The sequence below is a fragment of the Hakea prostrata genome, chromosome 10 (assembly GCF_041222555.1).
Source record: "Hakea prostrata isolate BN-2017 chromosome 10, UWA_Hpros_2, whole genome shotgun sequence".
Classification (NCBI taxonomy): domain Eukaryota; kingdom Viridiplantae; phylum Streptophyta; class Magnoliopsida; order Proteales; family Proteaceae; genus Hakea; species Hakea prostrata.
The window spans coordinates 43,283,106-43,298,156 of NC_142609.1; the positions used below are offsets into that span (position 1 = coordinate 43,283,106).

General features: G+C 37.0%; 2 protein-coding genes across 2 annotated transcripts; one reads left to right on the forward strand and one right to left on the reverse strand.

Annotated features, from left to right (window-relative positions):
- Nucleotides 1-3,450: 3,450 nt before the first annotated feature.
- On the forward strand, nucleotides 3,451-9,468 carry LOC149003212 (malate dehydrogenase). The gene is made up of 7 exons (XM_089136676.1): nucleotides 3,451-3,575; nucleotides 5,226-5,384; nucleotides 5,514-5,689; nucleotides 5,833-6,110; nucleotides 6,190-6,325; nucleotides 6,479-6,590; nucleotides 9,088-9,468. Exons 1-7 carry the CDS (start codon nucleotides 3,533-3,535, stop codon nucleotides 9,180-9,182), a joined length of 999 nt encoding a protein of 332 aa, XP_088992802.1. The 5' UTR covers nucleotides 3,451-3,532; the 3' UTR covers nucleotides 9,183-9,468.
- Nucleotides 9,469-12,679: 3,211 nt separating this feature from the next.
- On the reverse strand, nucleotides 12,680-14,698 carry LOC149003213 (transcription factor MYB30-like). Its single transcript, XM_089137752.1, has 3 exons — nucleotides 14,420-14,698; nucleotides 14,152-14,281; nucleotides 12,680-13,457 (listed from the first exon to the last, which is right to left on the reverse strand). The coding sequence occupies exons 1-3, from the start codon at nucleotides 14,550-14,552 to the stop codon at nucleotides 12,935-12,937; spliced, it is 786 nt and encodes a 261-aa protein (XP_088993878.1). The 5' UTR covers nucleotides 14,553-14,698; the 3' UTR covers nucleotides 12,680-12,934.
- Between the last annotated feature and the right edge of the window lie 353 nt (nucleotides 14,699-15,051).

Consider the following 15,051-nt stretch of genomic DNA (forward strand, 5'->3'; position numbering starts at 1 on the left):
ACATTTCAAAGTCTTTTGATAGGTGAAAGTATGGTTTATGAGTAGACCTGTAAATGGATAGCCGAAATTAGCCTCCTAATTCATATTCGTATTAGTTTAAGGGTGCTCACATCGGAATTTTTCTTACTGGAAAATATCAGTATCTGTCCGTTAAGCAACCGGATTCGTATTTTAAACTGATGTTTACTAAGACCAACTTACGTGTACCTTTACTACATCCTCAGGGGATTAACTATTGCATATAATTTAGATATAAGGTCAAGCTTCGCTTCTGACCCCGATAAAATTTTAGGGGTGATTTCAATTTTAAAAACTATTTGAATCCTTGGCCTTCAATTAACTTGACTTTTTCAAACGAGTTTTCAATGTACCATCATATCTCCCTATGTGAAATTTTATACTTTGCTCTTCCTTCTTTGGTTTATTCAATCTGAATCACATCTTTCATTCGTACCAAAGCATCTCTTTTTTTTTTTTTTGATAAACCGAAATTTATTTCAAAGAGAAAGCGTCATACAAGGTGTTAGAGTTACACAAATCTAACAACCAAAAAGAGAAATTAGGCCAGATAGTCCTCCTTGCCAAGATAAACAGCATCGAAGCATCTCAAGACTTCAATGAAACACTGTCACACCATCTAAAGTGAAGCTCATTGATAAGACCTGTTTGTTACTTTATCCTCTCTAGTAATAATAAAGTTCATGCATGTAATGTGAACCCCCAAAACTTTTCTTTATCACTTTTTTTTGGGGTCAAATATCACTTGTTAATAAAGACTAAGAGAGCTTCAACTCCCTAGTAGCTCTACCTTAATTAAATTGTGTACTCCATAGCTCTACCCCAATTAAGTTGTGTTTAGATTGTTACTCACGGATAAAACAAATATACTTAGAAAGAGTTGACTTATGCCCCCCGTTTCTACCAAACACACTAATTTTTAATGGTGTTGTGAGAATAATGTGAAGCTTGTATTCTGATTATTCATATCATATTTAGATAAAGGTTCAACCCATGTACCTTTCATGTCTATACAAATGCCTATCATTTGTGAAGTTGGATTAAATTATGCTTTGATTGTTAATCAATTGATTGATTTCTAAATATCTTATTCACATGTCAAGTGTCATAATCTAATTTAATGATTTTTCTTTTAATAGTAAAATAAAATACTATAAGGTAGATTGGATAGTCAAGGAGGTTGGATTTTATTCTATATTTGTGCTCATTTCCAACATATAAAGGACATCCTTGATTGAATTATGGGTTGAATTGTCAATGCGGTGTTAGTAGAGTGGTAAGATCCATACTTCTCAGTAGAGAGAGGTCATGGGTTTGACCCTTACGGACGACAAGCATCCCCTTAAGGATGTAATCAAGGTGCGCACAAGCTGACCCGGATGAACCTCATATACTAAAAAAAAAGAGGAAGAAGAATTATGGGTTGAATTGGACCAAATTTGGACGCTGATTTTAGTTTGAAACTTCGGACAAAGGTTTGTAATCTTAGATTGGCCGAATTTGGTGGGTTCAACAAGTTTTAGCTAATATTCATCTTAATATCGATCCAATCCTCTTATGCCACTCCGAAGGGATTTACACAAAATAATAAATAATAATAATAATGCTAAATGGTTAAAGATTAAACAATACCAAGTCGAATTTACTCTCTATACCTTTTGTCAAAACAAAATATTAGGGGTTGTATTGCAATGTTTTTTTTTTTTTGTGATTTTATGTACTTTTAGGGAACAACAGGGCGGCCAGAACCGGATTAAACGGATCAAATCCGAATACCCGTGGTGAAAAAGATCAGAAAGAGATTTACCCCAACGGAATTAGATATGGGGGGGAATCCGGTTCAAAAAAGCAACATTGACTTCACAACACTCGATCGAATGTTTTTTGGATGACCGTTTCATTCTCACCAAACATCTAATTTTATAAATTATAACTCCATAGATTTGAAATCTCCAATTAAAGATCATGTATGTATATCCGATCTATTTCTTGTATTTATTCTTTAAATGAAGTGGTTTTTTAGCATAGTTTTGAGCCTATAATGGAAAAGCACCAAAATGCTTTTCTTGAAAAAAAAGGGGACATTGCTTACCTAAAAAGGGAAAAAAAAAAAAAAGAAAATATTAGAGGGACATTCTTGTATTTTTTACATTCAAAATTTAACTTCTATTTTTGTTGAGATTTGAGGGTCATCCAGGACAACGTACATTAACTTCATCATTTGAGAAGCTTTTATATAATTACCATACGAATTTTGACCTCCTATATAGAAGCATTGGTATTTTACTAATTGAGTCACCCCTTGAGATTATTATTTTCTTATTTTGAAATTTAAGAACTCAAAATTTCTTATTTATTTCATTAAAAATAAAAATTTTGGGCGCTTAAGAAAAGTGAGAAACAACAGAAATGTGTAGAGCAGGAAAAACCATTTATTACCTACAAGTAGAAAATGCAAGTAACCAAAAAAAAAAAAAAAATGCAGTCAAAAAGTGCTCTGTTGACAACTATCTTTACTTGTGGGCTTATATAATTTGTGGTGGTAAAGCTGTGTGTATCCATTGTTGTAATAGTCTATTAATTAAGTCAAACATCAGTTGTTAGAGTCCAGAACTGTCAACATTTATCCAGGAATTAGTAACGGGCCCAAAAATTGCTTGGATCAGGTTGACGTGGATCAATGGTAATTTAGGAAAGCTAGTTTTATTTTAAGGGCCTATTTGGTTACTTGAGTTTGAAGATTTAAAAAATCTAGAGATTTCAAATCTATGGCGTCATGGTTCATAAAATTAACTGTTTTGTTAGCTTGAATCTTTGGAATGAAATCTATAGATTTAATCCTAAAAAAATATTTATGGAGTCATGATTCAGATGTTTAACACTTTTATTGTAAAGATGAAATCTCTGGACTTCACCTTATACTCAAAAATCTACAGATTCACGTTTTTAGTGTAAAAATGTGTGAATCTCTAGATTTCATGAATCTAGAGATTCACATAACCAAACAGATATAAATATTTTATTTGTGAATCTCAAATCTCTGATCCATGTATCCAAACAGGCCTAAACAAATCTATTAAAGAATGACAAATTTTCAATTTCAGTAAAGCATCAAGAATGACTCATTTAACCAAAAAAATAAATGTATTCGCTGCGGGGTGCGGGTATGAGGAGGGTCATAATGATCCATAACTGATACCGATCCGAAACCCCTGATTGGCAGTACCGGGTCGGGTAAAAAGACTACGTGCATATCAGTTACTCCACACTGGAATGCAGGTCCAAATCCTCGCCACGTCGACCGCATGTCTCCACCGGTTCACCAGGGAGTCAAAACCAACTAAAACCAAAAGGAATATGCTGTATACGCATGGAGCGTACTTTAGCACCGCCACTTCGACCATATCTCTATAAATTCCTCTCTCTCTGTAAATCTAACTTAATCCGGCTCCCGTGGATTTTTCCCTATCCCTAACTCTTCTCGTTCCAGTTGTGTTTTCTTTGTTGTTCATCGATGGCGAAGGAACCAGTTCGTGTTCTTGTTACAGGAGCTGCAGGTTCGCTTGGCCATTTCTGGATTTACTTTTTAGATCTGAGTGATTGATAAAGTGCCCCAGATCTTGCATTTCGTCCTGTCTCTTTTTCCTTTTAGTTATTCTGAATTTTGTCTGTGTGATTCCATTTTTTGATGGCTGAATCTGCTTCAAAAATTCGTAAAAATATGACTTTAAATAGTTATGGATCCATTAGCAGTTGCGATTCTCTGTTTGATACAGTTTTTATTCGCTAGAGTGTACTTCTATTTGACTTTTGACGAATCTTCGATTGGATCGGATGATAATTAAATGATTCTACTACTGATGCTTGCGATCTGAATAATCGGATTTCACTATTTGATCTTCGAACACTTCGTGCTTTTAGCGTTCTGGTCGGATTTGTTGTTACTGTCTTCTATTACCTTAACCACACTCACTGAACCCGATGATCGAAGTATGCGTTTATATTCCTCCATCGAAATAGCTTCAAACTCTTTGATCGTAGTACTTGTCTCCAGTTGGCCAGTCGCTGATTCTTTGTGAAGTTTGCTTTCGGCAGTTACTTTATTAGATCTTCTACAATCTGTTTCTTGTACCTGCATATAAAATTGATTTTAATTTTGAGTTGGATTTTTTGGTCTGTTCGTAAGGTAAGCTTCAACTCATTTAATGGACTCTGGCATGTTGATAGATCCTAGCCTCTTATCCAGTTGATATAAGAATGATCTTCAAGGATCTGGAGTTAGTTTGTCGAAGTTTGTTGATTTATTGGCCTGTTAATTTGTCTGACGTGTTAATCACGATCCACTTTGTAATTTTTTGGATAAATCTGGAGCCTTGAATGACACATAGCTCACTTTATTGTGTATCTCCATTTGTAATGGATTCGTTTTGTGTTGATATGTTCTGTCTAGACTTTTCATATGCCTGGGTAATGGGAAAAGTATCAGTATAGACTGTATGGTCATTGACGTTTTCTTCAGCATTTAAAGAACATCCATTGTGGTATCAACTGTTATACCTGTTTAATTGGATATTGTCAGGATTGTATCTTTTCTTGGCAGAATGACCTAGAGTATTTACATTGTATTAACATATTGGTATCAATACTAACAGTGCTCTTATTTATTATGCAGAAGTTTTTTAACTTCACAATTTTTTACAGTGCAGTTGAACATGCATTACATCTACACCCATGAATAACTAACACCTTTTATGTAAAATGTCAATTTAATCTCAGTTTTGGAGCTTTTTACTCAGTCCATTTATTTTATTTCTTTTTCCAGCGTAAAATCTACTAAATTCAGTTCTAACTGAACTTTTTCTTTTGATTGGATTCATATTGATCATTTTTTAATTTATATGGGGTTTCTTTCAAATTCGTTAAACCCCTTGTCAAACACAATCAAAATGCGTTATATTCCTCCTTGATTGAGTGCATGTGTGTTTTTGATTATTCAGAATGCAACATTTATTTATCTGCAGACACTGGAAAATCCTTAGTTTTGTGTATGTCTGTACATGTATTTAATATAACATGCATTTTTCTGTGGAATGCCCCTTGTAATGTATGTGGCATTAATTTTCTTCCTTTTTTCTCATCCTTTCAGCGCTATTGATTAAAGATATGATTGAGCTCTTCCCTAAGAACTAATTTTGTTTGGTTTACAGGTCAAATTGGGTATGCTCTTGTACCCATGGTTGCCAGAGGAATCATGCTGGGTGCTGACCAGCCTGTAATTCTGCACATGCTTGATATCCCTCCTGCTGCAGAAGCCTTAAATGGAGTTAAAATGGAGTTGGTCGATGCTGCATTTCCTCTTCTGAAAGGTTTATTCTCTTCCTCTTAACATGAAAAACTGTATATGATTGCCAAAGATCCGTCTTTGGATCATTGTGTTAGATCGATGTTATCATTTGTTGAATAGAGAAAGTAATCTGATTGAATGGATTTACCAGGTGTTGTTGCTACAACCGATGTTGTTGAGGCGTGCACTGGGGTCAACATTGCAGTCATGGTTGGTGGTTTCCCAAGGAAAGAAGGAATGGAAAGAAAGGATGTGATGTCTAAAAATGTTTCCATCTACAAGTCTCAAGCCTCAGCACTGGAGGAGCATGCAGCTGCTAACTGCAAGGTGTTAACTTTATTCTCTTGTGTTATTTTAGTGACTAAGCCTTTCTTTGAAGTATAGATTTTTGTGTGTTTTTGTTGGCAAACATTTACATAAAGGTGCCCATGAGTGCTTTTGACTATACTTCTGTTGTCTGTTAATTGCAGGTTTTGGTTGTTGCTAACCCAGCAAACACTAACGCCTTGATCCTGAAGGAGTTTGCACCATCTATCCCTGATAAAAACATAACCTGCCTGACAAGGTTGGATCATAACAGGGCTCTTGGTCAAATCTCAGAGAGGTTGAATGTTCAAGTCTCTGATGTCAAGAATGCTATTATCTGGGGAAATCATTCTTCTAGTCAGTATCCCGATGTCAACCACGCAACTGTCAAGACTCCAGCTGGAGAGAAGCCTGTACGGGAGCTTGTTGCCAATGATGAATGGTGAGGATGGAAAACCAACCTTTCTTTTTGTGCCTAGATTTGATTTTCTGTTACCTAATTTTAAAGCTAACTCTTTCAGGTTGAATGGGGAGTTCATCGCCACTGTCCAACAACGTGGTGCAGCAATTATTAAAGCACGGAAGCTTTCCAGTGCCTTGTCTGCTGCCAGTTCTGCTTGTGACCACATACGTGATTGGGTGCTTGGAACTCCAGAGGTGATTATTCTTTCTTGGGTCCTTGAGTTTTCTTATACTAAGGTTTGCCATTGTACTTGGGATAGGGCTCGCTCCCCGTCATGGTTTGGTTCTCTTGGATGTGACCCCCCTGGTTTTCAGTTCTCTTACCATTTTCTTCCTTCTTGCTCTTAGGGCACCTGGGTTTCCATGGGTGTATACTCTGATGGATCATACAACGTTCCAGCTGGTCTTATCTACTCTTTCCCTGTTACTTGTCGCAATGGAGAATGGTCAATCGTCCAAGGTAAGAATGCAGTTGATAAACATGTGTTTCTCAATTACCAGTTGTGTATAGGCCTAGCCTTTTTGTTCTTTGGCCCCTTCCTTTATCATTATAGTTATCAATGCACCAGGGCAGGGAGATCCAACGTGTTGGAGGGCCTCTAGGCATTTAGGCAACAAGCCAGCAGTTAGTATGGCAGCTATAATTCTGTTTATGTGCTACATCAGGAGTCAAATTGAACCAGAAAAGTCAACCATAATCCATAATTTAAAAAAAACTGCCAAATGACAAAAGCAGATATCTATTTAATTAGAAATTAAATAATTAGAAGTTCAGAGCTGTGCTTTGGCATGCAGAAACAGTATTTAGTAAACATAAAGTTTGAATTCCAGTCCATCTCAATCTGTTATCACAGGAAGCCTAATATCTCAAATGTTAGTAGAATTGACCAAGTGTTCACATTTTACGACAAACTTCAAACCAGCAGCAAAAAACAAACAATTCAGTTCAATTTTAAGACTGCAGTAGTTTTTACTCTGTAGCAACAAATTAGTGGCACTAGCACTTGATATAAAGAAACGAAAATCAAGAAAAAGTGAAACAGATGCAACACAATAAGTTCCGGCTGAAAGAATTCTAATGAGTAACGACAGTAACGTAGATCAATCCAAGTGATAACGGATTGATGTGGTGGTTAACGGAGGCTATGGGACAGATAGACGTGTCCTGGTTGGTGAATGAAGGTTTGGTTTTGTTTCAGGCCTGAGGCTTGGTTAAGATCGTAAGGCTAGGTAAGATATTTAGTGACACTAGCACTTGATATAAAGAAACAAAAATCAAGATTAAAGTGAAACAGATGCAATTGAATAAATTCCAGCTGAAAGCATTCTAATGAGTAATGACTAACGTAGATCAGTTCAACTGATAACGGATTGAGGTGGTTGCTAACGGTGGCTATGGGACAGATTGATATGCCCTGGTTGGTTAATGGAGGTGTGATTTCGTTTCAGACCTGAGGCTAGGGTAAGATAGTGATGCTACAGGGTTTATTGTAATGGACTAATGGTGATTGGTTCAGACTGTGATTAGATGTTTTATTATGTTTTTGCTGACGTGGGTGTCCAGGCCTTTGGCCTCACTAGTCTCCCAGGCACTTGCATGTTGTGCAGTGAGTTGGCACAGGTTCCTATCACATGTCAACCATTGAAGCCGTGGGCTGGTCCCAAAGGGGGTAAGAGTCGAATAAACAGCTGAGTCTTCTACCATGTAGTTGTCGAATATTGCTCTTAATGGGTTGGAGAAAAGAAGAGTGATCAGTCTTTTGGATGCGTACCTTGTGGATCTCTCCCTCTGACATCCACCTTTCTTGGATGATTCTAGGTTAGAGGGGCCACCCTTATAACACAACTAACAGCATGATGCCCGACCTTCTGCCATGAATACCTTGTCACACGCGGTGTGCAGCTTGATGAGAATGCTAGCTGGTTACATGCAGTGTGCAGCTCCTACATCTGGGCACAGGGCTCTGTGGTATGATCACCTGCCCTTGGGCATTTCTGCCATTTCCTGCAGTCTCTTGTCTAGGCACAGGAGTATCACATGCACAAGACCGAGTAGCATTGAAGGTCATATACATGCATGGAACTCAAGTCCTATGTAGACAAAAGTAAAACCTATTGATGAATTACAGCCTGCTGGATGACCCAATTTTGAAGGGATATTTCTGTTTACTTAAAAGTTCCACCAAGTTGAAACTTTGGTTCCAAAGGCGTGAGATAAAACCAGACCATGCCTTCATGAAATGGCCGAGTGCTAATCAATTAGATTGCGAACAGTTTGTCTGTTAATGACGAGCTGTGGGAGGCCTTGATGGCCATAGTTAGGTCCTACAAACCAGTGGCTCCCAACTAGGCCCTTATTATCATGTTGATAAAAACAGCACATGTTGATCTTAGCCCATCATGACACCTTTTTTACAAACTTGAAAGTCTTGTAAAAATTTTCATGGAGTGCCTCTTATCTATAGTTTAGGCTGTCTAGAATGTTCTCTCTTCTGTTTATGTGCTGTCTTCCTTTTTCTTGCTAATAATTATTGGAAATTTCCCCCCTTATTTTTACTAGATCAGCTCGTAAGTTTTTATTCATCCAGCATAAACATTTGGAGAACACAAGTTTTTTTTTTTTGGTTGTTGTTGTTCTGTTGGGCTTTTCTTTCTTCATTTCTGTCTTTAATGCCACCAACTCCAAGCCACAAAAAAAGAAAAAAGAAAAGGGAAACCCATGTAGAAACGTTCTTGGTTTGGCTCCTCCTGTTTTCCTTTGGCAAACAGCTGTAGATATATCATTTGTTTCTTTGATAACAGTATGAAATATTGGTCCTGATTTTGCTAAATTCAACTTGGTGCATGTTTATGTCTTTTCTTGATAATGGGCTTGCATTTGGCAATTCCAGCTTACAGATTGATTAACAGTACCAAATTCCCCTAAAAATGTGGCTCAATTTTCTCTTCTTCAACAGGGCTCAAAATTGACGAGTTCTCAAGGAAGAAGTTGGACTTGACAGCTGAGGAACTCACAGAGGAAAAGGCTCTGGCATACTCGTGCATCTCTTAGATTGCTTCTTCACTTCTCTAGCTGGGTGGTTAAGCAGAGCCTGTGGTTTGTATGTTAAGAGTGTTAGCTTACATTTTGAATAAGCTATTTGAGATATCATAGAAGCAGTTGGCAACAGGGAAGCCGCTTCTTCCTTCGGTTTTTGGTTGTGCCATCTAGAATTTGTTTTTCCCCTTATAAAGGATCCCATTGATGAGTGGAGTTTTAGTGCATCAGAACATGGTTTTAATGGGCTATCATGTAGTTCTGTTGGTTGTTAATTGAAAAATATCTTTTTTCTCTTTGATATTGCACCATCAGGTCTAGTTTTCAGACGTTTATATTGATTTCTTGCCCTGGTTGATTCTCCGAGTTGCATAGATTCAGGGTGTCTAATGTCTGTTGTGTGGTTATATTGGTCTGAATGTACTGTGAATGCCCCATGATACAGAGTATCCTGTCCTTGTGCTAGCCTTGCAACAGAAATTGCAGGATGATAGCTTCTGTGGGAGCCTTAGCTTGAACGAACCATCCATGAATGCTTGGTCTGAGTTTCGTTGTATTTTTAGTGGATCTACAGCTACCAGTGCCAAGATATGCCGCCTTAGATGGAACGTATGTAGCTCATTATTGCATTAAAGAGGCACGCAAAACTAGTTTAGAAACTGTGGTGGTTATGTTTGCTCATGCAAATGTCCCGCTTCAGCAAAAGGTGCAGTTCTTGCAGAAACGCTTTTCATTCACATTGTCATATCTGTATCCTCAACTTTTTCATGTTAAAGGATGAGAAAATGGCTCTTTGAGCTAGGAGCGTATTCCCCAGCTATTTTTCCCCATTCCCCCATTCTGTTGTTTCAAACCAAAAATCAATCTTTCTTTTTAATTTTACCCACTGTAGATGTTTTTTGTTCATGCCCCTTGAGGTTGTGTAAATGGTGATATGCTGATTTTGTTGAGAAAATCCCATTCTTGGTTGGACCCCATACTTTTGATGGTCTTCCAATTGAAATAAACCAGCTTGATTTTCAAAATTTCTTTTGAATCATCAGGATGAAAAATATTTTGAACCAAATCAGCTGTCCGTTGTCTTGTCGCATGACCAATAAGCTCATTTACCTTGGTAATATTTGTTATTTTCTTAATTTTCTGGTACTAAACTTTAAAACTCTAGATAATTTCTTGCATTGTAATTTGGTGTTTCTTCGCATATTCTGGTCCCATCGTAATTGCCTTAAGTAGTGCCTCCATTTATCCACCATTAGCTATTTGTCCCGTATCCAAATAGTTGAGACGCCCTTCCAAAAGTATCCCCACGCACCACCCTGCTTTCTTCAATAGTTCATGATATACCCCTGCACATAACATAGTGGTTAGTTTGATTGTTGCATAACTATTAAAGGCAGTTTTATTATCTAGAATTTTAAAGTTTAGTACTAGAAAATTAAAAGGTTGTGCTGAACAATTAAAGACTCCTTTATTCTGCCTAGGCAGATACATTTAACAACTCTTTTTGTTAAGATCTTATTGAACTACCCTAGATCATCTTTTGGTAATTTTAAATCCCCAACACTAGAGGAATGGTTTAGTAAGTTAGTTATGTTGGCCATAACAGACAGCAGGAACTGTAACCAATATGAATTTCTATCTTAATTTAAAACTTTCATTTTACTATAAAAAAAAACATTTAAAATTTCAATTAGACTTCACCCAACAGTCTTCCCACACATCAACGAGCTCATCAGAGCCAACAATAAAAAACAATCAAAAGTAAACATTTCTTTAAAACCTCTCTACCAATCATCACTCATTTCCATTGCCAAGATAGGAAATTACCAAAAGAAGAATGTAATAAGTCTTTTTTTTTTTTTTGGTAGAAGCATGTAATAAGTCAAAGTTACGAAAATACAAAGATTTGAAAATTCTAGACCAGTAGCTCTCCCATTTGGACCAACCAAATTCTCCGCCAATCTACCATACATAGCTCTATTATGGGTAGAGAGGTCCGTAAAATCAAGACCCCCTCTATCCTTACCTTAGCTTTGCATATATTATGGTTATGTGATTTAATCCAAGAAGAAGAAAATATTTGTACTTGGTGGTGATGAAACCTTGCAATATAATAGCAAGTACAACCCTTCAAGTTCAGCCCATCAACGTTTACTTTTTTTTTTCATACCTGCACGTTTTTTTTTCTTTTCACATCTTCACGTTTTTTTTTTTAACCTTCAATTTCGTTCACATGGTGTTTTTCTTGAACACCATTCACAATTAAAATCCAAAATACATTTTCAGCATGCAAAGGGAGGACGGAAAACATGAAAAAACAGGGGTTAGTAAAATTTCATGCATGGTTTGGAAAATGTTGTCTACCACACATTATGTTTTTTTTTTCATCATTGAGGCTCACACATTCTGTACCATACCTCCACTCCAAAAATAAAAAATGAAGAAGAAGATTCACACATCTTAATAGTTGACCAAGGATATATTGAGAAGTCTGTAGCCTAGCTATGATAGAAGTTCATCTTTTTGTACTCCTCTCACACTTCTTCATATTATACAAGGAAGGGGATCTATGTTGAGCTTACTAGTGATACCACCTTTAATTTATTTTGTCGCCGCTTAGAGGTGGGTCCCCCTATTGTGTTTGAGGAAGCATAGAACTCTACCTTGTTCGGTAGAGGATCCAGAATGGTCGTGAGACGCCTTTTTGATACTTTTTGGAGATGCACTGGATCTTGAGAGAAACTTTTTCAGTCTCTTTCTCTCTTAAATGTAACCAAGACAAGTGCAACTCCTCTCTCCCATGCTGGGAGAAAAGCAATGTATTTGGATCACAAATTGAGTTGATATGAGGACAAATGATCATTGACAAAGGAGGGGAAATTTTGGGAATTCAAGGATCAAGACACCATGTAATTTCTTTACATTAAAAAAAAAAGGGATCATGTATTAAAGTCAATTAAGGTCAATCACATAATCTTGTTACTTTTAAGGTAGAGACACCACATTTGACAAAATTAGCAATATTGTCAGGCCTTCTTTATTATTATTTTTTTTTGGGTGGGGGAAGGGGAGGTGTGGGGGAGGGGAACAGGGAATTGATGGCTTTGTATTATGGTATAAGGACTATTATGCCACAAGGAACATCAAACCTATGACATTTTCACTAAGAAGTGCTAGTCATTACCAACTAAGCAACTCTTCGATGATACTAAGCCAAAATTCATTCATTTTTAGATATCACCTTGCAACAATGATGGCACTAATGAGATCTTATCTACCTACTTAGGGTTAGATCAAGTGTAAGATCCATAAATTGAATCAGCCCAATATAGCAATCTTGTTGTAAATTTGTGTGAAAATTGAAATCTTCAATCTTAAGGGGGTTGGCTCAGTTAATAGAAGATCAACACCTCATAATACAAGGTCAAGAACTTCAATCTCCTTGGTGAGATAAAGTTTCGCCGTATATTCAAATTATATACAAAAAAACCTTTGAGATACGCATAAACTTATATAGATTGTTTAGAATTGTTATATCTTGCATGGTGTACAATTGCAGATTGTATTTGAAGAAGAAATCAAGAACTCCTTGAAATGTTAGTAAGTATATAAGTATTTGTAACACATGTATAATACTACATGTATAATACATGTATATGCCATTTCCTAATTTGGTTCAAGTCAGAACTCAAATCGAGAAGAGACATTCTTGTACTCTTCCCCAAGTGCCAACGGTCAAAAACCCCAAAATAAAAGTACTACACTATTTAAAACTCTGGTAATTCTGGAGATTCCCCTGCCTTTATGAAAAGATTATACCAAAAATCCTTGTCTTCATTGTGATCCAATCCAAAAGCACAAATGGATTCAGATGTAGCCGATACTGGAGAAAACAAAAATTGAAGTTCTGGGTCCACTTCCATTGCCGGAAAATCCTCCTGCCCACTGGAAGTTTCAGCTGATGATAATATATCAGACCAGAAGCTCTCATCAATTGCAGGGAAAGTTGCAGAAGAATCCATGTTAAGGGAGTCTGTAACACCAGAGACATCACTAGAAGATTGTTGTGGAGATACAGGGACATGACCTTGATTCTCAGTTCTCGTCACTGGTTCTGATGAATGTCTCATTGTGTTGTTGGAATCACATTTGGAATTTTCAGAAGAAATTTGGGTTTTAGAATCTGGGCCGATCTGGTTTTGTTTGAGTTTCTTCTTGATATAGGTGTGCCATACATTCTTTATCTCGTTGTCTGTCCTTCCAGGTAACCTTGCTGCTATCATTGACCATCTGCAAATTTAAAGTGAAACACCATGTGAGAACAAATTTTAAGCAGAAAAGAAAAAAGATCTCTGTTTGATAGCACTGCAACTGTTGCAGAGGTAACACATGCATGACTGGGCTCTTCATGTGGGTTAATCAAATTTAGTAATATCTCAAATGCTGATGCGAAATTCGAGAAAATTTGATCCACTTGTTCTTATAAAATATTTTCACTCGGGGAAGAGAGAACAAGATAAGCAATCTTTTTCTCAGTGAAATCCATTTAAATACTGGCTGAGATGCTCTGCTACAGAGGCATGGATAATGCAATTGGACCGCAAAATATGATTCCACACGGGTTTTATTCTGTTTTCTTATTATTTTTTTTTTCCTCTCATTTCAATGTGGGCTATGGATGAAGTTGCATGTTGGGTTCCACAAGAAAGGCAGAATCATTAACATTACAAAACTTTTTCTTTAAGGCTAACTTTTTAAGGATGAGTTCCATCAAAGTCACTGACAAGGGGTGGATGATGATATGTTAAAAGCTCCAAAGCTGATGGAAAGATTGAATGAAGTACTTTAATCTATCTTTTACTAAGCTGGTTCAATTTAATGTCAATACATCAAATTGGGCTCTATTGATCACATAACATAGAAAAAACGAAGAAAAGAAAATGGAGAATGAAGTAGGATTGAACAGTAACCAATGGAGACACACCTATTGCCCAGCAATTCATGTAACTGTATGATGGTATCCTCTTCTTCTTTTGTGAAGTTCCCTCGCTTAATGTCCGGCCGCAAGTAATTCGTCCACCGGAGTCTGCAACTCTTTCCACACCTTAGGAGCCCTGAAGGAGGAGATGAAGAGATTAGGAAACAAAAATGAAATGAACTCCTGAAATGTCTGGGTATAATTTCAGTGTTGGGACTATAGATCTTGGTGAGCAGAGAAATATTGAAAACCCATATAGGATTTTGGCAGTTACCAGCTTGTTTGGGAAGTGCTCTCCAGTTGCCATGGCCATGTTTCTGAATGTGAGCAATCAAAATATGGTCTTCTTGTGGTGTCCATGGCCCCTTCTTCAATCCCATCTTCTCACAACATGGAGCTCTCACCATCTTTCCTCTCTTTTTTAAGTTTGGAGTTATATGAGATGCTCCTCTCTACAGCTCTTAAGCTTGGTTCTTCTCTTTCTCTCCTCTGCCCAGTAGAGCCTTGTGCCTTGAGATCCAAAAGCTCAGTTCTTTCTGGGTGCACGGTTGGCTATTTATGCTCTCAAAAGATCCCAACGTGGATGAAAGATAAATAAACAATCTAATGGTGTCAGATTTCAAAATGAGACGAAAACCAAACAATTTCTTGGAAAGCTGTCACTCTCTTTCTCCTGCACTGATCATTTTTTTTTTCATTTCATTTCATTTCATACAAAACTGATACAGGAAAGAAAGAAAAAAAGTAGGGAGGACCCATGCTGGCTGATTTGGTTATATTTTTGTTCAAGTCTTGAAGATTCTCCACTGCGTGTTTGAGAGGCTTCAAGCTGAGCTTTCAGTTGCGTGGGTAGTGACGTCTTGGGACAAAATTTTAAAAAAAAAAACACAAACATGTGTTTTGTTT

Coding starts and splice junctions, on each gene's coding strand:
- LOC149003212 (XM_089136676.1), top strand. CDS start 3,533: ATGGCGAAGGAACCAGTTCGTGTTCTTGTTACAGGAGCTGCAG. Junction 5,385..5,513: donor TGCATTTCCTCTTCTGAAAG/GTTTATTCTCTT, acceptor TGGATTTACCAG/GTGTTGTTGCTACAACCGAT. Junction 6,591..9,087: donor AGAATGGTCAATCGTCCAAG/GTAAGAATGCAG, acceptor CTTCTTCAACAG/GGCTCAAAATTGACGAGTTC.
- LOC149003213 (XM_089137752.1), bottom strand. CDS start 14,552: ATGGTGAGAGCTCCATGTTGTGAGAAGATGGGATTGAAGAAGGGGCCA. Junction 14,282..14,419: donor AGCACTTCCCAAACAAGCTG/GTAACTGCCAAA, acceptor CTCCTCCTTCAG/GGCTCCTAAGGTGTGGAAAG. Junction 13,458..14,151: donor CATGAATTGCTGGGCAATAG/GTGTGTCTCCAT, acceptor TTAAATTTGCAG/ATGGTCAATGATAGCAGCAA.